The sequence below is a fragment of the Carcharhinus amblyrhynchos genome, unplaced genomic scaffold (assembly GCF_965287045.1).
Source record: "Carcharhinus amblyrhynchos unplaced genomic scaffold, sCarAmb.v2.hapA chromosome_203, whole genome shotgun sequence".
Taxonomy (NCBI): domain Eukaryota; kingdom Metazoa; phylum Chordata; class Chondrichthyes; order Carcharhiniformes; family Carcharhinidae; genus Carcharhinus; species Carcharhinus amblyrhynchos.
The window spans coordinates 68,543-95,381 of record NW_027649943.1 but is presented as its reverse complement, the minus strand read 5'-3'; the positions used below and the strand labels follow the sequence as shown (position 1 = coordinate 95,381).

At 44.1% G+C, this 26,839-nt stretch overlaps 1 protein-coding gene across 2 annotated transcripts in view; it reads left to right on the top strand.

Moving 5' to 3' along the window:
* Positions 1–26,839, top strand: part of LOC145338870 (striatin-interacting protein 1 homolog) — a 173,254-nt gene that overhangs the window by 130,927 nt on the left and 15,488 nt on the right. For both annotated transcript variants that reach the window (XR_013885918.1, XM_080183267.1), the window contains exons 17-18: positions 6,311–6,411; positions 11,187–11,253. Coding sequence is in view for 1 of the 2 variants with exons in the window: in XM_080183267.1 (XP_080039393.1) it covers positions 6,311–6,411; positions 11,187–11,253 (168 nt within the window). In the remaining variant the exon portion in view is untranslated. The remainder of the gene's footprint in view (positions 1–6,310; positions 6,412–11,186; positions 11,254–26,839) is intronic.

Here is a 26,839-nt window from a genome sequence, read left to right as displayed (position 1 = left end):
GAAGAATGGTTCAGCAGGTTGGATCTGTACATGTTGGGACTGAGAAAAATAAGAGATGATCTTATGAAGATTGTAAAAGGATTTGAAAGGGTAGATGCTTAATTAACAGATTGGTTAACAAACAGAAAACAAAGATTGGGGGTAAATGGGTGTTTTTCTGGTTGGCAATCAGTGACTCGTGGTGTGCCTCGGATCAGTGTTGGGAGTGTAGTTGTTTACAATTTACATAGATGATTTGGAGTTGGAGGACCAAGTGTAGTGTATCAAAATTTGCAGGTGACACTAAGATGAGTGACAGAGCAAAGTGTGCAGAGGACAAAAGTCTGCAAAGGGATATAGTTAGTCTAAGTGAGTTGGCAAGGGTCTGGCAGATGGAATACAATGTTGGTAAATATGAGGTCATCCATTTTGGGAGGAATAACAGCAAAATGGACTATTATGTAAATGGTAAAAAAATTGCAGCATACTGCTGTGCGGAGGAACCTAGGTGTCCTTATGCGTAAATCACAAAATGTTGGTTTATAGGTGCAGCAGGTAATTAAGAAGGCAAAAGAAATTTTGTCCTTCGTTGCTAGAGGAATGGAGTGGTGTTATAGCTGTATAAGGTGCTGGTGAGGCCACAGCTGGAGTACTGTGTACAGTTTTGGTCTCCTTACTTGAGCAAGGACATACTGGCACTGGAGGAGGTGCACAGAATCACTAGGTTGATTCTGGAGTTGAGAGGATTGGCTTATGAGGAAAGGCTGACTGGACTGGGACTATATTCATTAGAATTCAGAAAAATGAGGGGAGATCTTATAGAAACATATCAGATTATGAAAGGAGTAGATAACTTAGAAACAGGGAGGTTGTTTTCACTGGCAAGTGAAACTCAAATTAGGGGCAAGGCCTAAAATAAGGGGGAGCAGATTTAAGACTGAGTTGAGGAGGAAAGTCTTCCCCCAAAGGATTGTGAATCTGTGGAATTCCCTGCCCAGTGAAGCAGTTAAGGCTACCTCATTGAATGTTTTTAAGGTAAGGATTAATAAATTTTTGAACAGTAAAGGAATTAAGGCTGTAGTGAGCGGGCAGATAAGTGGAGCTGAGTCTACGAAAAGATCACCCATGATCTTATTGAATGACAGAGCATGGCTTGAGGGGCCAAATAGAACATAGAACGTTACAGCGCAGAACAGGCCCTTCGGCCCACGATGTTGCGCCGACCAGTTAAAAAGCAATGACCCTCTAACCTAAACCAAACCCTTTCCATCCATAAACCTATCCACGGATCTCTTAAATGCCCCCAAACTAGGCGCATTTACAACTGCAGCAGGCAGGGCACTCCAATCCCTCACCACCCTCTGGGTAAAGAACCTACCCCTGACATCCGTCCTATAACTACCACCCCTTAATTTGAAGCTATGCCCCCTCGTGCTAGCTTTCTCCATCCGAGGAAAAAGGCTATCACTGTCCACCCTATCTAAACCTCTAATCATCTTATATGTTTCAATAAGGTCCCCTCTTAGCCGCCTTCTTTCTAATGAAAACAACCTCAAATCCCTCAATCTCTCCTCATAGGACCTCCCCTCCATACCAGGCAACATCCTGGTAAACCTCCTCTGCACCCTCTCCAAAGCCTCCACATCCTTCCTATAATGTGGGGACCAGAACTGCACACAATACTCCAAGTGCGGCCGCACCAGAGTCTTGTACAGTTGCAACATGACGCTGCGGCTCCTAAATTCAGCCCCCCTACCAATAAATGCCAAGACACCGTATGCCTTCCTAACAACCCTATCTACTTGATTCCCAACTTTCAGGGATCTATGTACACATACACCTAGAGATCCCTCTGTTCATCCACACTATTCAGAGTCCTCCCGTTAGCCCTATACTCCACACATCTGTTATTCCTGCCAAAGTGAATTACCTCACACTTTTCCACATTAAACTCCATCCGCCACCTCTCGGCCCAGCTCTGCAACTTGTCCAAGTCCCCCTGTAAACTAAGACACCCTTCCTCACTATCTACCACACCTCCGACTTTGGTGTCATCAGCAAATTTACTAATCCACCCAACTATACCTTCATCCAGATCATTTATAAAAATTACAAACAGCAGTGGCCCCAAAACAGATCCCTGAGGCACACCACTCGTAACTGAACTCCATGACGAATACTTACCATCAACCACCACCCTCTGTCTCCTATCCGCCAACCAATTCCTGATCCAATTACCTAAATCACCCTCAATCCCATACATCTGCATTTTCTGCAGAAGCCTTTCATGGTGAACCTTATCAAACGCCTTACTAAAGTCCATATATACCACGTCAACTGCCTTACCCCCATCCACCTCTTTGGTCACTTTCTCAAAAAACTCTAAGGTTAGTAAGGCACGACCTACCCTCCACAAAACCATGCTGACTATCTCCAAGCAATTCATTACTCTCCAAATAACTATAAATCCTATCCCTAATAATTTTTTCTAAAACCTTACCCAGAACAGAAGTAAGACTCAGTGGTCTATAATTCCCGGGGAAGTCTCTGTTCCCCTTCTTAAACAATGGGACAACATTCGCCATCCTCCAATCCTCCGGCACTATACCTGTGACCAACGACGACCTGAAGATCAGAGCCAGAGGCTCTGCAATCGCCTCTCTTGCCTCCCAGAGAATCCTAGGGTAAATCCCGTCCGGCCCAGGGGACTTATCTATTTTCAAACCCTCAAGAATGTCTAGCACATCCTCCTTATCAACTGCAATACTGTCCAGTTTACAACCCTGTAACCCAGTGTTCTCCACAGCTACATTTATGTCCCCCTGCGTGAACACCGAAGAGAAATATTGGTTCAATGCCTCTCCAATCTCTTCCGGCTCCACACACAAATTCCCACTGCTGTCTCTAACTGGCCCCAATCTTGCCCTAACCAACCTCCTGTTCTTAACATACCTATAGAACGCCTTAGGATTCTCCTTAATCCTATCAGCCAAAGTCTTCTCATGTCCTCTTTTAGCCCTTCTTAACTCACTCTTTAACTCCCTCCTAGCCAATCTAAAGCTTTCTAGTGCACTACCTGAGCCCTCAAGTCTCATCTGGACATAAGCCTCCTTTTTCTTTTTAACCAGCGAACCAACTTTCTTAGTGCACCACGGTTCCCTAGCTCTACCAATTCCTCCTTGCCTGACAGGGACATACATATCAAGGACCTACTCCTGCTCCTAATTGTTATGTTCTTATGTTGGAAAGGTTTCCTCCTGGTGCTCTGGTTTCCTCCCACAGTCCAAAGTTGTACAAGTTAGTTGGATTAGCCGCGTAAATTGTCTCTTAGTGTCCAAAGATCGATAGCTTATGTGGATTAATCGCGGTAAATATACAAGGTTACAAGGATGGGGTAGGAGGATGGGCCTAGTTAAAATGTTCTTTTGGAAAGTTGGTGCAAACTTCGTCCGCACTGTAGGGATTGTATGGAATCTGTGAAAGATGTTCCCCCTTGTGGGGAAGCCTAGAAATAGGAAACACTTGTAAAAAAAAAGGGAGCCTTCCATTTAAGATGAAGAAGGAATTCCTTTTCTCGGAATATTGTTAATCTTTTGAATTCCCTCTGGAAGGAATGGTGGAGGCTGGGTCACTGAACATATTGAAGGCTGAATTCGACACGTTTTTAATTTGCTGGGAAGTCAAAGGTTATAGGGGCAAACACAGAAGTAGAGTTTAAACTAGTCAGCCATGAATATTTGAATGGCTGAAGAGGGTTAAGGGGCCAAAAGGCCTACTCCTGCTCCTGTTTCTTGGATTCTTATGTGGTGGCATGAAATCTTTTACAGCCATCTGAGAGAGCGATGGAGTCTTTATGTATATGGGGAGTGGGGGCACATGTTATCACTGTACCTCGCTGGCTAATGGGTGGAGTGAGTTGGTAAGATTGCACGAGAGTCGAGAAATCAGATTCGCTCCCGATTTCTCGCTTCTCGTGATTTTACCAGCTCTGGATATCTGGCAAGTCTGGCCCATTTCCAGCGAGAGGTTGAATATATTACTCAAATGTGTTTAAATCCTCATTTAAATGAAATTAGCAATAAAGCGATCATAGTTGAAAGAGGCTTTGGAGGTTTGATACTGAAACAAAGCTGAAGGAAAGGCAAAGTTCCAGAGGACTGGAGAATAGCCAATGTTGTTCCCTTGTTTAAGAAAGGAAGCAGGGATAATCCAGGAAATTATAGGCCAATGAACCTGAGGTCAGTGGTAGGGAAGCTTTTGGAGAAGATACTGAGGGAAAGAATATGTGCACATTTGGAAAAAAATGGAATAGTTAGTGACAGGCAGCATGTCTTTGTATGGGGAAGGTCATGTCTCGCCAACTTGATTGAGTTTTTTGAAGAGGTGACAAAGATAATTGATGAGGGAAGCGCTGTGGATGTAGTTTATATGGACTTTAATAAGATATTTGACAAGGTCACACATGGCAGACTGGTACAAAAACGTAGAACATAGAAAACTACAGCACAAACAGGTCCTTCGGCCCACATGTTGCGCCGATCATATCCATACCTACCATGCCTATCTATAACTCTCAATCTCATTAAATCCCATGTACTCGTCCAGAAGTCTCTTAAAAGTCCCCAGTGAGTTTGCCTGTACTACCACCGAAGGCAACCGATTCCACTCATTCACCACCCTCTGTGCGAAAAACTTACCCCTGACATCTCCTGTGTATCTGCTCCCCAGCACCTTAAACCTGTGTCCTCTTGTAGTGACCATTTCAGCCCTGGGAAATAGCCTCTGAGAATCCACCCTATCTATACCTCTCAACATCTTATAAACCTCTATCAGGTCACCTCTCAACCTTCGTCTCTCCAGGGAGAAGAGATCTAGCTCCCTAAAACCTAAAAACTAAAATCACATGGGATTTGGGATGCGCTGGCTAGATGGACACACAACTGGCTTGGTTATAGAAGACAGTAGTGGCAGAAGGGTGTTTTTCAGAATGAATATCTGTAGCTAGTGGTGTTCTGCGGGGATTAGTGCTAGGACCTCTGTTTGTAGTATATATAAATAATGTGGAGGAAAATGTGGGTGGTCTGATTAGTAAGTTTGTGGATGACATAAAGATTGGTGAGTTGCTGATGGTGTCATGGATTGTCAGAGGATACAACAGCTTATAGATAAATTGGAGACGTGGGCACAGAAATGTCAGGTGGAGTTGAATCTGGACAAATGTGAGGTGATGTATTTTGGAGGATCAAATTCAGGTGTGACATTTACTGTAAATGGCAGGAACATTAACATACAGAGGGATCTGGGCTTGCAGGTCCACAATTCCCTAAAAGTGGCAACATGAGTGACCAAAGTTATTAAGAAGGCATACGGCATGCGTGCCTTCATCAGTCAGGGCATTGAGTAAAAGAGTTGGAAAATCATGTGGCAGCTATATAAAACCTTGGTTAGGCTGCATTTGGACTAGTGCCACACAACCAGAGGGACTTGAAAACTTTGGAGAGACTGCAAAGAAGGTTCACCAGAATGTTTCCTGGTCCCGAGGGTGTTGGCTGAGGAGAGGTTGAATAAACTGGGATTGATTTCATTGGAAAGATGGAGGGTGAGGGGAGACCTGCTAGAATTCTATAAAATTATGAGAGGCGTAGACAGCGTGGGTAGTCAGAGGCTTTTTCTCAGAGTGGAAGTGTCAATTACAAGGGGGCACAGTTTGAAGGAAGTGAGAGGGAGCAAGTTTAAAGGAGATGTGCAGGGCAAGGTTTTCATGCAGCGAGTGGTGGGTGCCTGGTATACGTTGCCAGAAGAAGTGATGGAAGCAGGCACGTTAGTAACATTTACGAGGCACCTGGATGGGTACGTGACTACGGAGGGAATAGGAGATATGGATTGAGTAAGGACAAAAAGTTTTTTAGTTTAGGTAGAGCATCGTGATCAGCACAGGCTTGGAAGGCCAAAGAGCCTGTTCCTGTGCTGAACTCTTTGTTCTTTTTTGAAAAGAGCTTGATTAGACAAAATTGCACTCAGTGCTGAATGTGACCAAGCAACTATATAAAACCATATGTGGTCCTTCTAATAGTGCTACAATTTAGGTTAGTTAGTTGAACACTCAATTTCATTTAAAAAAAACCTTTGCTGCTGAAAAATCTCCTAATGTGCATTTGAGGGATTTAGCCTAGATCTCCTCCATTACGTACAACTCCAGTAGACTGGAGAGTGTATTTACCAGCCAAACTCAAGAAAGTTGTGAAAATGATTTGGCTTAATGTTTTGCTTTCTTTTGCCAGCATTGAATTCCTCATGTTGAAGATGATTCTCTGTTATTGTTGTTATCTAGTTCGAATACATGGCACAGCACCTGGTTTTTGCCAATTGCATTCCACTCATTTTAAAGTTCTTCAATCAGAACATAATGTCCTATATTACAGCAAAGAACAGGTAAGACTTCTGAATGCCTTGTCATTGTTCACATGATATATTGTATGATGAGCAAGTGAGAGAGAGAGAGAGAGGTGGACGTGTGGGTGAGAGAGAGGGAGGTGGACGTGTGGGTGAGAGAGAAGGAGGTGGACGTGTGGGTGAGAGAGAGGGAGGTGGACGTGTGGGTGAGAGAGAGGGAGGTGGACGTGTGGGTGAGTGTGAGGGAGGGAGGTGGACGTGTGGGTGGGTGTGAGAGAGGGAGGTGGACGTGTGGGTGGGTGTGAGGGAGGGAGGTGGACGTGTGGGTGGGTGTGAGAGAGGGAGGTGGACGTGTGGGTGGGTGTGAGAGAGGGAGGTGGACGTGTGGGTGGGTGTGAGAGAGGGAGGTGGACGTGTGGGTGGGTGTGAGAGAGGGAGGTGGACGTGTGGGTGGGTGTGAGAGAGGGAGGTGGACGTGTGGGTGGGTGTGAGAGAGGGAGGTGGACGTGTGGGTGGGTGTGAGAGAGGGAGGTGGACGTGTGGGTGGGTGTGAGAGAGGGAGGTGGACGTGTGGGTGGGTGTGAGAGAGGGAGGTGGACGTGTGGGTGGGTGTGAGAGAGGGAGGTGGACGTGTGGGTGGGTGTGAGAGAGGGAGGTGGACGTGTGGGTGGGTGTGAGAGAGGGAGGTGGACGTGTGGGTGGGTGTGAGAGAGGGAGGTGGACGTGTGGGTGGGTGTGAGAGAGGGAGGTGGACGTGTGGGTGGGTGTGAGAGAGGGAGGTGGACGTGTGGGTGGGTGTGAGAGAGGGAGGTGGACGTGTGGGTGGGTGTGAGAGAGGGAGGTGGACGTGTGGGTGGGTGTGAGAGAGGGAGGTGGACGTGTGGGTGGGTGTGAGAGAGGGAGGTGGACGTGTGGGTGGGTGTGAGAGAGGGAGGTGGACGTGTGGGTGGGTGTGAGAGAGGGAGGTGGACGTGTGGGTGGGTGTGAGAGAGGGAGGTGGACGTGTGGGTGGGTGTGAGAGAGGGAGGTGGGCGTGTGGGTGGGTGTGAGAGGGAGGTGGACGTGTGGGTGTGTGAGAGAGAGAGGGGTGGGCACGTGTGGGTGGGTGTGAGAGAGAGAGGGGTGGGCACATGTGGGTGGGTGTGAGAGAGAGAGGGGTGGGCACGTGTGTGTGGGTGTGTGAGAGGGAGGTGGACGTGTGGGTGGGTGTGAGAGAGAGAGGGGTGGGCACGTGTGTGTGTGTGTGTGTGTGTGTGTGTGTGTGTGTGTGTGTGTGTGTGTGTGTGTGTGTGTGTGTGTGTGAGAGAGAGAGAGAAACAGGTGTGGGCGTGGGTGTGCGAGAGAGAGAGAAACAGGTGGATGTTGTGGGTGTCAGAAAGAGGGGTGGGCATGGGTGTGTGAGAGAGGGAGGGAAGTGGGTGGGTGAGTGAGAGGCACTACATATTGCAAAAGCTTTGGGCCCTGACACTATCATGGTAATATTACTGTAGACTTGTGCTCCAGGACTTGTGCCCCTCTAGTCAAACTGTTTCAGTTCAGCTACGACACTGGCATCTTCCCAGCAATGTGGAAAATTTTCCAAGTATGTCCTGTACACAAAAAAAAGCACCGATCCAACCCAGCCAGTTACTACCCAATCGGCCTCTCCTATATCACGAACAAAGTGATGGAAGGGTTTATCAACAGTGCTGTTAAGCCACATTTTTTCCTTTCTGGTATTCAGTTTGGATTTTGCCAGGATCATTCAGCTCCTGACCTCATTACAGTCTTGGTTCAAAAGAAATGAATGCTAGCAGTGAAGTGAGAGTGACTGACCTTGAATTCAAGGCAGCATTTGACTGACTAGTATCAAGGAGCCTGAGCAAGACTGGAGTCAATGGAACTCGGGTGGGGGGGGCGGTGGTGCAAGGGGAGAGAGACCCTCCATTGATGTGCATCAGAGCCGTAACAAAATAAAATAGTTTTGATGATTTGATGTCCATCATCACAGCTCCAGGACATCACTGCAGAAGGCCTCTGGGCGTATCTTAGGCCTCACCATCTTCAGCTTCTTCATCTATGACCTTCCTTCCATCATAAGCTCAGAAGTGGGGATGTTCATCATTGTGCAAACAATGTTCAGCACCATTCACGACTCCTAAGATACCTGAAGCAGCCCGTGTTCAAATGCAGTAAGACCTGGACAACATCCAGGCCTCGGATGACAGGGGAGTTAGGAACATTTGGTAGGGAGATCAAAACTGTACAAAAAACTCTAGATGTGATCTCACCAAGGCTCTGTGTAACTGCAGCAAGATATCTCGATTTCTGAACTCAAATAGTCTTGCAATAAAACATAGAAACCATAGAGTGCAAAATGAGGCCATTTGGCCCATCAAGTTGGCACTGACAATTGTAAGTCTGAACATAAGAAATAGGAGCAGGAGTAGGCCATCTAGCCCTTCGAGACTGCCCCACCATTCAATAAGATCATGGCTGATCTGAAGTGGCTCAGTTCCACTTCCCTGCTTTCTCCCCATAACCCTTAATCCCCTTGCCTACCAAAAACCTATCTACCCGCGTCTTAAATATATTTAGCGAGGTAGCCGCCACCACTTCAACTGGCAGAGAATTCCAGAGATTCACCACCCTTTGAGTGAAGAAGTCCCTCCTCAACTCCGTTCTAAACTGTCCCCCCCTTATCTTGAGGCTGTGCCCTCTAGTCCTACTGTCCTTTCTGAGCGGGAAGAACCTCTCAACCTCTACCCTATCCATCCCCTTCATCATCTTATACGTCTCAATAAGATCCGCCCTCATCCTTCTAAACTCCAACGAGTACAAGCCCAGTCTATTCAGCCTCTCTTCATTGTTCAACCCCCTCAACTCCGGTATCAGCCTAGTGAACCTCCTCTGCACTCCCTCCAAGGCCAAAATATCCTTACGCAAGTGCGGCAACCAAAACTGCACACAGTACTCCAGCTGCGGCCTCACCCGGAGTACTGTGTGCAGTTTTGGTTGCCGCACTTGCGTAAGGATATTTTGGCCTTGGAGGGAGTGCAGAGGAGGTTCACTAGGCTGATACTAGAGTTGAGGGTGTTGAACTATGAAGAGAGGCTGAATAGACTGGACTTGTAGTCGTTGGAGTTTAGAAGGATGAGGGCGGATCTTATTGAGACGTATAAGATGATGAAGGGGATGGATAGGGTAGAGGTTGAGAGGTTGCTGTATAAGCTGTAAACTGATTATTTCAAAGGATGTCAAATTTCAGACTATGCACCTGTTGATTTTTGGATTTACAAAATCATCCTAAATGTGGCCCTTGCTGTCCTTTCCCCACCATTACTGTAAAAGCTTTCAAATATGAATTTTCAAGAAATTCTTGTCTGCATTTTGTACCTTATACCTGATTTGCTAACTATTATGTCCTATCTATTTTGAAATGTTCTGATTTAAGAAACCCAAACCACTTTGAGTGTTGATTGCTTGAAATGGGTTATATTTAAGAAAATAAGTACAGCTAGCAAACCACAACAATAGAATGCTGGAAAAAAGTAAGTGATCCTCCAGTCAGATTGTGCCTTTGAATTAAGTGGCAGTCACCAAAACTGAAGGGAGATGCAATCTCCGGAGAGATTTCAGGACAAAATCATGGAATTGATGTTAAATGAGCTGACAAAAACGCTTGTCCAGGGTTCTGTTTTACTCCCAGTTTCTCAGATACTGAAGCAGTATGTGTGTAGCTAGCAAGACCTGGACAACATTCAGAATGATACAGTACAGAAGAGGCCCTTCAGTCCATCGAGTCTGCAGCAACATGTATAAAACACCTTACCTCCCATCTAATCTCACTTACCAGCAGTTGGCCCATAGCCTTGAATGTTATGACATGCCAAGTGCTCATCCAGGTACTTTTTAAAGGATGTGAGACAACTTGCCTCTACTGCTGTCCCAGGCAGTGCATTCTAGACCGTCACCACTCATTTAGTAAAAATGCTTTGCCTCACATCCCCTTTAAACCTCCTGCCTTTCACTTTGAACTTGTATCACCTCATGACTGACCCTTCAGCTAAAGGGAACAGCTGCTCCTTATGCCCTCTGTCTGTGCTGCTCATAATCCTGCACACCTTGATCTTGCACCCCTTAGTGTTCTCTGTTAGGCTAGCAAATCGCTAGAAACGTTAATGCTGCACGTGCCAAGTAATTACCTCTTTCAACAAGAAAGAGAACCGAACCTTCTCTCCATACCATTGAATAACATTATCCTCCAACATCAACATCCTGTGAGTCCTCATTGATACAAAGGTTAAGAGAAATACTGTGGCTCTGAGAGCTCTGCAGTAGGGTATTCAATTGCAAAATCTTTCCACAAGTCTCTCAGCACTGAGGAAGTTCAATCCTGCCTGAACAAAACAGTCCACTTGACCGATACCTCATCCATCACCTTAAATATTAATTCCCTCTGCGCAGGCAGTTCATGTGATCTACATAGTTACTTCAACTTGCCAAAGCTTCTTTGATAGCACCTCTGAAAACTATTACCTCTACCAACTATAAAGACCAGGGTTGGAGACACATTCTAAGTTCCAACTACCTTGCAAATTCCCCTCCAAACCACACAGTATCCTGCAATTGTTCAGTACTAATCCAATGTTGCACTTAGGGAAAAGTTTGATTATGTTCTTAAACCTCTGGACTGGGATTTGAACCCATGACCATCTAACTCTGGAACGAACTGCTCTCATGGAGACATGGCTGACTGTATGTGTGTAAGGAAAACCAAGAGGATTGAAATTGGATTTCAAACTGACTAATCGTTAATTTCTAAATCTCTGCAGTATTTCAGTATTGGATTTCCCATATTGTGTTGTACATGAACTCCCTGAACTGACAGCAGAGAGTTTGGTAAGTAAGCATACATGAGATCTGAAGTGCTTTTAGCATGACCTTCCAAGGGAGATTATAAGGTTTTTTTCCTTTTTGCAGACCAGGCAAGGTGCTAGGAGATTAAAAACGTCCTCTTTTAAGAAATAAAAGAGATATAAATATTATTAGTTTTGGATAGAATAATGTTGCCTTATTCTTTAAGACAAAAGTGACTGCCTTTACTTGTGAAAATAAAGCACCTTTTTTATAATTTTTAAAGAAACCCAAGTGTCTGCAGTAACTAATTGCTAAACTTATGCAACTGATGAAAATACACACCTGAAGTTTGCTGCAAACAAGCATATCTGGGGTCGATGGGTGAACAAAACTAAAAACATAATTTTGGGAGGAAGCAAAGGGGACAGTATTGAAGATTGTACAAGAAAAAAGAAACCTCAGTGTGTGTACAAGCCTGTGAAGATGGCAGGAAAGGTTGTTGAGGCGTACAGGATTATTAGATGTTCCATGAGGTAGTAGAATTCAGAGTACAGGATTTGAATTTTCTTTCTCTCTGCCACTGCTCTGCCTCATGCTTAAGACATTGTGATGCAAAGCCTGATGCAGCTTGATGGACAAGTTGTTGCCAACTTACTCCCTATCTAATCAGTTCAGCCCACTCGTGATTTTGAACATCAATATCAAATCTTCTCTTAAGCCTTCTCTCCAAGGAGAGTAGTCCCAATCTCTCCAATCTATCCTTAAACTGAAGTTTTTCATTCCTGAGCCTCTCCAATACATTCATCTTTCCGATACATTCGCGTCCTTCTTGTCGTGTGGCGTCCAGAATTGCACAATATTCTAGTTGAGGTCTAACTAGTGGCATATGTAAGTTCAGCATGAACTCATTACTCTTGTATTCTATGATCCTATTAATAAAGCTCACAATATTGTATGCTTTATCAACTGCTCTCTCCACCTGTCCTGCCATCTTCAATGATCTATAAGACTATAAGAACAGTAGGCATTTGGCCCATAGGATCTGGTCCACCATTCCGTGAGATCGTGGCTGATCTGATATGATCCTCAACGCCACTTATCTGGCTTATCCCCATAACCCTTGATTCCCTTGCTGATTTAAAAATCTGTCTATCTCAGCCTTGACAATATTTAACAGCCCAGTCTCCACAACTCTCTATGGTAAAGAATTTCATAGATTCACTACCCTCTGAGTGAAGAAATTCCTCCTCATCTTCGTTATAAATGGGCAATTCCTTACTCTGAGATTATAGCATCTGGTCCTGGACTCTCCCAAAAGAGAAGTAGACCCAGGATTCTGTGCTCCTGCATCCCTTTAAGAATATTATTTTATATTGTCTCTCCATGTTTTTCCTACCAAAATGCATCACTTCACACTTCTCCACATTGACCTTCATTTGCCACACTACCCTCATCACAGTTTACAATGCTTCTCAGTTTTGTGTCATCCACAAGCTTTGAAATTGTCCTTTGCACATCAAGATCGAGATCATTAATATATACCAGGAAAAACAAGAGACCCAATACCAGCTCTTGGGGAACACCACCACAAACCTTCCTCAAGCCTGAAGAATATCCATTAAATACTACTTTCTGCTCCCTATTATTCACAGTAAAAAGTCTGACAACACCAGGTTTTAGTCCAACCTATTTATTTGATAATATTCTCACTAGCTTTCGAGGGGACAGCCTCTTCGTCAGGTGAATGGAGAGTTCTGGCCTCAGACAGAGCATATAAAGCACAGACAGTTTAGAGATTACTGATTAAAATGCGAATCCTTACACCTAACCTGCTGTTCAAGACCTGAAGTGGCTGACAATGTGAGTGGTAGGAGCACTGATCACAGTTTAAAGAGATGTGTATTGTCTCCAGACAGTACAGTAAGTGAGGTTTTGCAAACCCAGGCAAGTCACGGGGGTTACAGATAGTGCGACATGAACCCAAGATCCCTGTTGAGACCGTCCTCATGTGTGCGGAACTTGGCTATCAGTCTCTGCTCAGCGACTCTGCGCTGTCGTGTGTCGTGAAGGCCGCCTTGGAGAATGCTTACCTGAAGGTCAGAGGCTGAATGCCCGTGACCACTGAAGTGTTCGCCAACAGGAAGGGAACAGTCTTGCCTGGTGACTGTCGAGCGATGTTCATTCATCCGTTGTCGTAGCGTCTGCATGGTCTCCCCAATGTACCATGCTTCGGGACATCCTTTCTTGCAACGTATCAGGTAGACAATGTTGGCCGAGTTGCAAGAGTATTTACCATGTACCTGGTGGATGGTATTCTCACGTGTGATGATGGTGTCCATGTCGATGATCCGGCATGTCTTGCAGAGGTTGCTGTGACAGGGTTGTGTGGTATTGTGGTCACTGTTCTTCAACATATCATTGATGAAGACAAACATCTCGCCAGGGCCATCCCCACACCCCCACTTCTTGCTTTCAGACAACCACACAACCTCAAACAGACCATTGTTCGCAGCAAACTACCCAGCCTTCAGGAGAACAGTGACCACAATACCACACAACCCTGTCACAGCAACCTCTGCAAGACATGCCGGATCATCGACATGGACACCATCATCACACGTGAGAATACCATCCACCAGGTACATGGTAAATACTCTTGCAACTCGGCCAACATTGTCTACCTGATACGTTGCAAGAAAGGATGTCCCGAAGCATGGTACATTGGGGAGACCATGCAGACGCTACGACAACGGATGAATGAACATCGCTCGACAGTCACCAGGCAAGACTGTTCCCTTCCTGTTGGCGAACACTTCAGTGGTCACGGGCATTCAGCCTCTGACCTTCAGGTAAGCATTCTCCAAGGCGGCCTTCACGACACACGACAGCGTAGAGTCGCTGAGCAGAGACTGATAGCCAAGTTCCGCACACATGAGGACGGTCTCAACAGGGATCTTGGGTTCATGTCGCACTATCTGTAACCCCCGTGACTTGCCTGGGTTTGCAAAACCTCACTTACTGTACTGTCTGGAGACAATACACATCTCTTTAAACTGTGATCAGTGCTCCTACCACTCACATTGTCAGCCACTTCAGGTCTTGAACAGCAGGTTAGGTGTAAGGATTCGCATTTTAATCAGTAATCTCTAAACTGTCTGTGCTTTATATGCTCTGTCTGAGGCCAGAACTCTCCATTCACCTGACGAAGAGGCTGTCCCCTCGAAAGCTAGTGAGAATATTATCAAATAAATAGGTTGGACTAAAACCTGGTGTTGTCAGACTTTTTACTGTGTTTACGCCAGTCCAACGCCGGCATACCCACATCATCCCTATTATTCAGCCAGTTTTGTATCCATGTTGCTACTGTCTCCCTCTTATTCCATGAGCTATAATTTTTCTGATACTCGATGGAGGTGTACAAGATTGAGAGACATGGACAGAGTGGATAAGGAGCAGTTTTTCCCCTTAGCTGAAGAGTCAATTATAAGGGGACGTAGGTTCAAGGTGAGGGGTAGAAGGTTTAGGGGGGATGAGAGGAAAGAATCTTTTACCTAGAGGGTGGTGATGGTCTGGAATGCGCTGCCTGGGAGGGTGATGGAGGCAGCTTGCCTCATATCCTTTAACAAGTATCTGGATGAGCACTTGGCACATCATAACATTCAAGGCTATGGGCCAAGTGCTGGCAGATGGGATTAGGTGGCAGTTCAGGTGTTTCTGATGTATCGGTGCAGACCCGATGGGCTAAAGGGCCACTTCTGTGCTGTATGATTCTATGACAAACTGTTGTGTGGCACTGTGGCAAATGCCTTTTGAAAGTCCACATATATCCCATCAACAGCATTACCCTCATCAATCTTTTCCGTTCCTTCCTGGAAAAAAACTCCAAATTAGTTAAGCAGAATTTCTCCTTTAGAAATCTTGGCTCTTTTTTCCCCCCATGTGACTACAAATTCTATGCCAAATAATTGTTTCTAGAACCTTGCCCATCACTGATGTTAAACTAACTGGTCTATCCTTGTAACCTTTTTTGAACAGGGACATATATTGACAGTTCTCCAATCCTCTAACGCCTAAGAACTTAAGAACTCGGAGCAGGAGTAGGCCATCTGGTCCTTCGAGCCTGCTGTGCCATTCAATAAGATCATGGCTGATCTTTTCATGGACTCAGCTCCACTTACCCGTCTGCTCACCATAACCCTTAATTCCTTTACAGTTTAAAAATGTATCTATCTTTGCCTTAAAAACATTCAATGAGGTAGCCTCAACTGTTTCACTGGGGAGGAATTCCATAGATTCACAACCCTTTGTGTGAAGAAGTTCCTCCTCATCTCAGTCCTAAATCTGCTCCCCCTTATTTTGCCCCCTCATTCTGGTTTCACCCACCAGTGGAAACAACCTCCCTGCTTCTATCTTATCTGTTCCCTTCATAATTTTGTGTGTTTCTATAAGATCTCACCATGGCACCCCCATCTCCCCTGCCTCACTCTCATTCTTCTAAATTTCAATGAGTATAGTCCCAATCTACTTGTCTCTCCTCATAAGCCAATCCCTTAAACTCTGGAATCAACCTAGTGAATCTCCTCTGTACTCCCTCCAGTGTCAGTATACCCTTTCTCAAGTAAGGAGACAAAAACTACACAGTACTCCAGGTGTGGCCTCACCAGCACCTTATACAGCTGTAACATAAGCTCATTTTTAATCTCCATCATTCCTAAAATTCCATTTGCCTTCTTAATTACCTGCTGCACCTGCAAACCAACTTTTGTGATTTATGCACAAGGGCACCCAGGTTCCTCTGCACAGCAGCATGCTGTAATTTTTTTTACCATTTAAATAATAGTCCATTTTGCTGTTGTTCTTCCCAAAATGGATGACCTCATATTTACCAACATTGTACACCATCTGCCCTTGCCCACTCATTTTATCCATGTGGCTTTGCAGATGTTTAAAGTCCTCTGCACACTTTGCTCTACCAGTCAGCTTAATGTCATCTGCGAATTTTGACACACTACACTTGGTCCCCAACTCCAAATCATCTATGTAAATTGTAAACAATTGCAATCCCAACACTGATCCCTGAGGCACACCACCAGTCACTGATTGTCAACCAGAAAAACACCCACTTACCCCCAGTCTTTGTTTTCTGTTAGTCCTCTATCCATGCTAATACATTATCTGTAACACCGTGCACCTTTATTTAATGCAGCAAGCTTTTGCGAGGCACGTTGTCAAATGCCCTCTGGAAATCCAGATACACCACCTCTGCCAGTTCTGTATTGTCCACCACGCTCATAATGTTCTCAAAAAGTTCCACTAAACTAGTTAAACATGACCTGCCTTTCATGAACCCATGCTGGGTCTTCCCAAGAGGACAATTTATATCCAGATGTCTTGCTATTTCTTTCTTGATGATGGATTTAAACATTTTCCCCACTTCAGAAGTTAAGCTAACCGGCCTATAGTTACCCGCCTTTTGTCTACCTACTTTTTTAAACAGTGGTGTTATATTTTACATTAGTGGTTCACTAATGTCCTTTGGGAAGGAAATCTGCCGTCCTTACCTGGTCTAGCCTACAATGTGGTTGACTCTTAACTGCCTTCTGAAATGGTCTCCCAAGCCACTCAGTTGTAACAATCGCTACAAAGTCTCAACAAAGAAATGAAAGCAGATGGACCGGCTGGCATCGACCTAGGCACCAGTAAAGACAACAGCAAAACAAACAGCCCCGTCGACCCTGAAAGTCCTTACTAACATCTGAGGGCTAGTGCTAAAATTGGGAGAGCTGTTTCATAGACTAGTCAAGCAACAGCCTGACATAGTTGTTCTCATGGAATCATATCTTACAGATAACACCCCAGACACCACCATTCTGCTGGAACCGCCCCAGAATCCAGTGAATTTTGATTAATTATCACCAGTGCATTTGCTATTTCCCCCGCCATCTCTTTTAGTACCCTGGGATTCATTCCATCAGGGCCAGGAGACTTGTCTACCTTTAGCCCCATTAACTTGTCCAACACCGCCTCTTTCATGATAATGATCATTCCTACTTCCTCGCCTGCCCTAGCCACCTTGTCATCTATTTTTGGCATGTTATTTGTGTTTCCATTGTGAAGACTGATACAAAATGCCTGTTCAGTGCCTCGGCCATTTCCTCATTTCCAGTTGTTACATCCCCTTCTCAGCCTCTAGAGGACCAGTGTTACCTTAACCACTCTCTTATCTATTTATAGAAACATTTGCTCTCTTTATATTCTGAGCTACTTCAGCCTCCTAATTCATCTTACTTTTTTTTGTAGCTTTCTTTGTGGCTTTTTGCTGACCTTTAAAGATCTTCCAATCATCTGGTTCCCATTAATCTTTGCCACTTTGTATGCATTTTCTTTCAATCTGATACCTCCCTTTATTTCCTTAGCTATCCATTGCTGATTATCACTTTTCCTACAGTCCTTCCTTATCACTGGTATATACTTCTGCTGAACATTGTGAAAAATTGTTTTGAAAGTCTTCCACTGTTCCTCAATTGTCCCACCATAAAGTGTTTGCTCCCAGTCTACCTTAGCCAACTTCTCCCTCATTGCATTGTAGTCCCCTGAGTCTCGAGAAAACTGGAAGATTATGGCCAGCACTCTTGCATTTTCCATCCTGACTTCCTTCAGTATCCTTTGATGCATCCTTAATTTTTAAGTACAAACAGTCTATTCAACATTTCTTCCTTGTCAATTTTTAACCCTTCTAGGGACAGAGTTTCACAGTGCCGGGGGAGCCGGGTTCAATTCTGGACTCGGGTGACTCTCTGTGTGGAGTTTGCACATTCTCCCCAAGTCTGTGCGGGTTTTCTCCAGATGACCAATTTCCTCCCACACTCTAAAGATGTGAAGGTTAGCTTGATCGGCCATGCTAAATTGCCCTTCAGTGTTAGGGGATTAGCCAAGTAAATACGTGGGTTTACGGGGTTTGATGCAGTTGTTGTTGATTCAGGCTTGATGGACTGAATAGCCGCCTCCTGCATTGTTGGGATTCTAGGAATCCATTCCGTGACCTGTCACCATGGCCTATGCAGTGTCCAAATCTTTGGTTAAGATAGATATAATATATTCATTTAATACCTCAGCTATGCTCCCTGCTTCCATGTGTAAATTCCCTTTTTTGGTCTGGATTTGAGTTGATTTGATTTATTATTGTCACGTACTAGTATACAGTGTATTGTTTCTTGCGTGCTATACAAAGTATACCATTCATAGAGAAGGAAAGGCTGCAGAATGCAGTGTTATAGTCATATCTGGGGTGTAGGAAAGGATCAACTTAATGCAAGATATGTCCATTCAAAAGTCTGATGGCAGCAGGGAAGAAGCTGTTCTTGAGTCAGTTGAGAGAAGGCAGAAAAGAGAATGTCCGGGTGAGTGAGGTCCTTAATTATGCTGGCTGCTTTGCTGAGGCAACGGGAAGTGTAGACAGAATCACTGGTTGAGAGGTTGGTTTGTATGATGGATTAGGCTGCATTCACGACCTTCAGTAGTTTCTTGCGGTCTTGGGCAGTGCAGGAGCCATACCAAGCTGTGATACAACTAGAAAGAATGCTTTCTGTGGTGCATCTGTAAAAGTTGGTGAGAGTCATAACTGACGTGTCAAATTCCCTTAGTCTTCTAAGGTGTTGGTGGGCTTTCTTAACTCCAGTGTCGACATGGGGAGACCAGGACAGGTTGTTTGTGATCTGGATACTTAAAAACGTGAAACTTTGTACTTTACCCTATTGATGTAGACAATTGTACTTGACCCTATTTCTCCTTTTACCACCTTTTACTATTTATGTGCCTATCAAAGACTTTGGGATTCCCTTTTTGTTGGTTGCTGAAAGAGGAAAGTATGAGTTAATAGCATTGAAGTAAAATTGTATTATAAGGGTTCCGGATGCAGCTGTAAGACCATGTGGGAACTGAGCAGGTTGGGACTTTTCGAACAAAGATACAAGTTGCAGCTTTGTCCTTTTCCTTTGTAACTATGTTGAAGGTCATAAGACCACAAGACATAGGACAGAATTAGGCCACTCGGCCCATCTAGTCTGCTCCACCATTCAATCATGGCTGATGTTTTTCTCATTCCCGTTCTCCTGCCTTTTCCCATAACCCTGATCCCTTTGTTAATCAAGGGTCTATCTAGCTCTGTCTTAAAGACACTCAATGACCTAGCCTCCACAGCCTTCTGCGTAAAGAGTTCCATAGATTCCTTCTCATTTAAAGGATCGTCCCTTTAGTCTGAGGTTGTGCCCTCTGGTTCTAGTTTTTCCTACTAGTGGAAACATCCTATGTCCAGTCTATCCGGGCTTAAAAATATCCTGTAAGTTTCAATAAGATCCCCACTCATCCTTCTAAATGTCAACGAATACAGACCAACAGTCCTCAACTGTTCTTCATATGACAGGCTCTTCGTTCCAGGGATCATTTTTGTGAGCCTCCTCTGGACCCTTTCCAAGGCCAGCATATCCTTCCTTAGATATGGGGCCCAAAACTGCTCATAATATCCAAATGAGGTCTGACCAGAGTCTTACACAGCTTCAGACATGCATCCCTGCTCTTGTATTCTAGCTTTCTTGACATGAATGCTAACATTGCATTTGCCTTTCTAACCGCCAACTGAACCTGCACGTTAACCGTAAGAGAATCGTGAACAAGGGCTTCCATGTCCCTTTGTGTTTCTGGTTTCCTTAGCATTTTCCTATTTAAAAAGTAGTCTATGCCTCCATTCTTCCTTCCAAAGTGCTTAACCTCACACTTTTCCACATTGTATTCCATCTGCCACTTCTTTGCTTACTCTCCTAACCTAGCCAAGTCCCTCTGCAGTCTCCATGCTTCCTCAATATTGCCTGTCCCTCTACATTTCTTTGTATCACCTGCAAACTTAGTAACAGTGCCTTCAGTTCCTTCCTCCAAATCATTAATGTGTATTGTGAAAATTTGTGGTCCCAGCACTGACCCCTGAGGCACACCACTAGTCACCGGCTGCTATCCTGAAAAAGACCGCTTTACCCCTACTCTCTGCCTTCTGCCAGTCAGACAATCCTCTATCCACGCCAGGATCTTACCTGTAACACCGTGGGCTTTTGAATCTATTTAAAAGTGTCCTGTGTGACACCTTGTCAGAGGCCTTCTGGAAATCTAAATAAATCAAGTTCACTAGTTCTCCTTGAGCTATCTTTCTTGATACCTCCTCAAAGAACTCTAACAGAATTGTCAGACATGATCTCTCCTTGACGAAGCAGTGCTAAGTCAGTCCTACTTTATCATGCACCACCAAGTACTCCGCGATCTCATCTTTAATAAGGGACTCTAAAATCTTGCTAATGAATGAAGGCAAGCTAACTGACCTATAATTTTACGTCTGCTACCTCCCACCCTTCTCAAACAGTGGTGTTACGTTAGCTAGTCCTCTGAGACCCTCCCTTCAGTGATTCCTGAAAGATCAACACCAATACCTCCGTAATTTCCTCAGTTATCTTTTTTAGAACCCTGGAGTGTAGTCCATCCAGTCAAGGTGATTTATCCACCTTTCAGTTTCCCCAGAACCTTTTTCTTAGTGATGGTCACTGCACTCACTTGTGCCCCCTTTATTTCCCTGGAGATTTGGCATCCCACTGGTGTCTTCCACTATGAAGACCAATGCAAAGTAACTATTCAGTTCCTCTGCCATTTCTTTGTTTCTTATTATTACTTTTCCAGCCTCATTTTCCAGTGGTCCAATGTCTATTTATCTCTCCTCCTTACCTTTTATACATTGAAGAAAACTCTTCTGATCTTTTATATTACTAGTTAGCTTACACTTATATTTCATCTTCTCCCTCACTTTTTTTAGTTCTCCTCTGGTCGCTTCTAAAGGCTTGCCAATCCTCTGGTTTCCCACTAATCCTTGCCCACTTTGTATGCTTTTTCTTTTGCCTTTATACTGCCCTTGACTTCCCTCATCAACCATGGATGCCTTGTCCTTCCCTTAGCATGGTCCCTCCTCCTTGGGATGAATTTCTGTTGTAGCTCCCAAAAACTCCTGTCATTGCTGTTCCACTGTCTTCCCTGCTAGGCTCCTTTCCAGTCAACTCTGGCCAACTCCTCATTCATGTCTTTGTAGTTACCTTTATTGAATTGCAATTCCATTACGTTTGATTCCAGCATCTCCCCCTCAAACTGCAGAGTAAATTCTATTATATTGTGGTCACTGCTCCCTCAGGATTTCTTCACCTTAAGCTTCCTAATCAAGCTTGCCTCTTTACACATCACCAAATCCAGAATAGCTTGTTCCCTAATAAGCTCTGTCACAAACTGCTCCCAAAAAAAACCATTTCTTAAGACATTGCACAAATTCCTTTTCTTGGGATCCATTACCCCTATCTGATTTTCCCAGTCTACCTGCATGTTGAAATCCCCCATGATTATGTAATATTTCCTTTTTTATGTCTTCTATCTCCTGATTTATTTTCTGCCCCACATCCTGACTACTGCTACAGAGTCTGTATATAACTCATGTCAGAGGCTTTTTACCTTTGCGATTCCTCAACTCTACCCACAGAGATTCTATGCCTTCTGATCCTATTGCTTCTTGCTATCATTTTAACTTCATTCCTTACTAACAATGCAACCTCACCCGCCTTTGCCCACCTTTTCGATTAGACACACATCCTTGAATATTTAAATCCCAGCCCTGATCCCCATGCAGCCACGTCTCTGTGACGCCCACAACATCGTACTGGCCAATTTCAGTGCGTGCAACAAGCTCATTTACCTTGTTCTGTATACTGCGCGCATTTAGGTACAATACCCTCAGTTCTGCATTGACCACCTCCCTTCTCATACTTGTCACCTTTTTTTGCTCTGCCTGAGGTTAGATTCCTATCACCACCTTGTATACTCTGTTCTATTATGTGGTCTGGAAACTTTACTAACCTCTCCCGAGCCCTCAGCTTCTTTAACTAGTTGAAAGTCCTCATCATTAACCTACACTTCTACTCTCTCCTTTAACTTTGATCTTCTAATTCTCCATACAACTGAACGCCCCCCCACCCCCCGCCAACTATTTAGTTTAAACCTTACCTCCAGCCCTAGTTACACAATTCGCGAGGACTCTGGTCCCAGCACGATTCAGATGAAGGCACCCCATCGGAACAGGTCACCTCTTCCCCAATACTGGTGCCAATGTCCCATGAATTCAAATCAATTCCTCATAGCTATAGTATAAACATGATAGAATAATAACTGTATGCTTACATGAATAGTGATTGGGTAACTCCATTAAAGTAGCAAATCATGTTCATTTGTGATTGGTATATGCTAATATCTGTTGAAAATGTATAACAATGATGAGCTCTAACTGAATTGGGAGTTGGTATATCAGCCTGACTGAGTTGTATTCTCGCCTGCATGTGCTTGAATAAAACAGCTGTAAAAAATCTGAGCCTTGCCTGATTGTGGGGTCAGGAAAGGATAGATAGAGCTCTTATGTTAATTTCTGGTTAATGGGGAACTGGAGAGGGATTGAGCTCTGGATTTTCTACTGTAACAGCTGCCAATCTTTTCTCATAGTCCGACTTTGCTTCTCCAATGTGCTTTTTCACTTTCTTTCTGAATCTTCTGCATTCCCGTTAATAAAGCATACAGTTCTTAGGATGTATTAATGGTGATATGTAGTACAAGAGTAAAGAGGGTTTGTTGAACTTTATATAAAATGCTAGTTAGACTTACCAGGGATATTGAGTACAGTTTTGGGCACTGCACTTAAGGAAGGAATTGAACGCACTGGAGAGAATACAGAAGAGGTTTACAAGAATCATTCCAGGAGCGAAAAGCATCAGTTATGAAGATACATTGAAGAGCTTGGGACTGTTTGCCATTGACAGGAGAAGGCTGAATGGAAATTTGAGAGAGGTGCTCAAAATCATGAGGGACCTGCACTAAGTAGATAGAAATTCTTAAATTCATCAAGAACAAGAGAGCATGGATTTAGTGATTTTTTTAAAAAAAAACAAATGTGATGTAAGAAAAAACGTTCTCACAGCAAGTGGTTTGGGTCTGGAATTTACTTCCTGAAACTCTGATGGAAGCACATTCAACCAAGACATTGGAGGGCATTCGATGATTATTTGAATAGAGTCATAGAGGTTTATAGCATGGAAACAGGTCCTTTGGCCCAACTTGTCCATGGTGCCCAGTTTTTACCACTAAGCTAGTCCCAATTGCCTGAATTTGGCCCATATCGCTCTATACCCATCTTACCCATGTAACCGTATAAATACTTTTTAAAAGATAAAATTGTACCCACCTCTATCACTGCCTTTGGCAGCTCATTCCAGAAACAGTACAATAGAAACATAAATGTGCTGGGTTATGTGGAAAAGGCATGAGAATGACACTGAGTTATAATGCTCATCCGGAGAGCTGGTGCAGGAATGATGATCCAAATGAGCATCTCCTGCATCATACATATTCTGTGAGATCCATACAACTTATTGAAGTACGTCAGGACAATTGGGGGGAGGGGGTCAGTTTATACTGCCTTGACTTCCCCACACTCTACCCATCTGTAAACGGAAAGGTTTTTAAAATTCTGATTATCCCTTTATAAATGGTGGTGTATTTTCCCCAACTCTTAAACCCTTAATAACAGCATGCAAACTCAAGGTACGGTGGAAATAAAAGTGTCGGCTTATTTTTCAATATTAGTAAATCTTCTCTTATTGAGGCTCAACAAGCCAATCCAGAATTAATTTAGATAGCTAGGAAGTTCCAGAATGTCATTATACTAAAAATGAAATAATTAATTAATTCATGCCTTCATCACAGATCTGTAGGTGAGGATTGAATGGTTGTTCACCAGGTAATGGCACTACTCAAATATTGTAAAGCGGCATTCATCGAAACCTGACAGCACAGATATAGGCCATTCGGCCCATCGAGTCTGCACCGACCGCAATCCCACCCAGGCCCTACCCCCTTATCCCTACACATTTACCCACTAATCCCTCTAACCTGCACATCTCAGGACACTAAGGGGCGATTTTTAGCATGGCCAATGAACCTAACCCACACATCTTTGGACTGCGGGAAGAAACCGGAGCAGGGCCCAGACTGAAATAATGGAGAAAAATCTGGTGCTGTGTTTATTCATATAAGTGTTTACAGGTAGCACATGAAACACAGAGAGCCCTTTGGAATTAGCTTCCTAGGTCTCACCCCATGCTATTGATTTGTGTGTTTTGATTGGGAATGATAAGTTAGATGAGCAGAAAGGCCTTCCTCATCTGAGCATTATTTTAGTAATTGTAAAGGTAGCTGCAGTTGCTTACTGTCCATTATGAAACCATGTGAAAGATAGTCTGGTAGGTTGCTGTATTAAAGAATTATACATAATGCTCATTAAAGTGAACCCATTAGTACAGTAGAGTCCACACACACGTTACACCACTCTACTGAACTTATTGGCCAACATTATTTAGGGCTAAAATTGTTATTTGAGTATTAGATTGGTTCAGTGATGAAATCTATGTATCTTAAAAATTGTAACAAAAATGTTGTAACACATTCAAATCTGAGAATATTCAATTTTGGAATTTGGGATATTTCTGATAAAATTGTAATTAGTTCAGTGGTAACTCAAAAATTGAACATAAGAACTTAAGAAATAGGAGCAGGAGTAGGCCATCTAGCCCTTCAAGCCTGCCCTGCCATTCAGTAAGATCATGGCTGATCTCCAGTGGATCAGTTCCACTTTCCAGCTTTCTCCCCATAACCCTTAATTCCCTTGTCTGTCAGAAATCTATCTACCCGTGACTTAAATATATTCAGCGAGGTAGCTTCCACCACTTCAATGGGCAGAGAATTCCAGAGATTCACTATCCCTTGAGTGAAGAAGTTCCTCCTCAACTCTGTCCTAAACTGCACCCCCCTCTATTTTGAGGCTGTGCACCCTAGTTCTGTTTTCCTTTCTAAGTGGAAAGAATCTCTCTACCTCTACCCTGTCTAGGCCCTTCATTATCTTGTAAGTCTCTATAAGATCCCCCCTCAGCCTTCTACAGGCCCAGTCTATTTAAGGTTTCCTCATAAGCTAACCCCCTCATCTCCGGTATCAGCCTGGTGAACCTTCTCTGTACTCCCTCCAAGGCCAATATACTCTTGAGCAAATAAGGGGACCAAAACTGCACACAATACTCCAGTTGCGGCCTCACCAGTACCCTGTACAGTTGCAGCAAGACCTCCCTGCTTTTATATTCTATCCCGCTCGCTATAAAGGCCAACATTCCATTCGCCTTCTTGATCACCTGCTGCACCTGCAGACTGGGTTTTTGCGATTCGTGCACAAGGACCCCTGGGTCCCTCTGCACAGTAGCATGCTGCAGCTTTTCACCCTTTAAATAATATTCCTTCCTACTATTATTTCTACCAAAGTGGATAACCTCACACCTGCTAACACTATACTCCATCTGCCAGGTCCTCGCCCACTCACTCAGCCTATCCAGATCTCTCTGCAGACTTTCCGTGTCCTCCACGCAATTCACTTTTCCACTCATCTTCATGTTATCAGCAAATTTTGTTACCCTACACTCAGCCCCCCTCCTCCAGATCGTCTGTGTATATGATAAACAGTTGAGGCCCCAGCACCGATCCCTGTGGCACTCCACTAGTCACCAACTGCCAACCAGAAAAGCATCCATTGATTCCAACTCTCTGCTTTCTGTTAGATAACCAATCCTCAATCCATGCTAACACTTTACCCCCAACTCTGTGTACCCTAACCTTCTGCAGCAATCTTTTGTGAGGCACGTTATCGAATGCCTTCTGGAAATCTAAAAACGCCACATCCACTGGTTCCCCTCTGTCTACCACACTAGTCACGTCTTTATAAAAATCCAGTAAATTCATTAAACACGACTTCCCCTTCACGAATCCGTGCTGCGTCTGTTTGATCAAACCTTTCTTTGCTAGGTGTCCTGCTATTTCTTCTTTGATGATGGATTCTAGCATTTTTCCAACTATGGACGTTAAGCTAACTGGCCTGTTGTTCCCTGCCTTTTGTCTGCTACCTTTTTTAAACAGTGGCGTAACATTAGCAGTTTTCCAATCCGCCAGCACTTCCCCAGAGTCCAGCGAATTTTGGTGAATAATTACTAAGGCATCTGCTATTACTTCTGCCATTTCTTTCAGAACTCTGGGATGCATTCCATCCGGTCCCGGGGACTTAACAGTAATTATATTAATTGATGGTTCCTTGAGGTATTTATAGCAGTGCTTTACACAGCATTGCCATATTGAGGTTAGTTGATCAAGATTTGGTCCTGCAAAACTCAAATTTATTGGTTCAAATTGCTTCTGTTGCTAGCCCTCTCACCACCCATCAATGCCATTGCTGTAACCATCAGCCCTTCACCCAGTTTTGCACAGCTGAAAAGTGTCTTTTGCAAATATAACACACTTTGAAGTGTCTAATCTTTAACATTAAGTGTTTTTCTGCATTTCAGGCAGATATAGCAGCATCTTTTGTCATTAGCGTTGTTGAGATAAAGCAAGAAACTACAGACCAGTGAGCCTCACGTCAGTGGTAGGGAAACTATTAGAGGAACTTCTGAGGGAGAGTGTCTATCTCCACTTG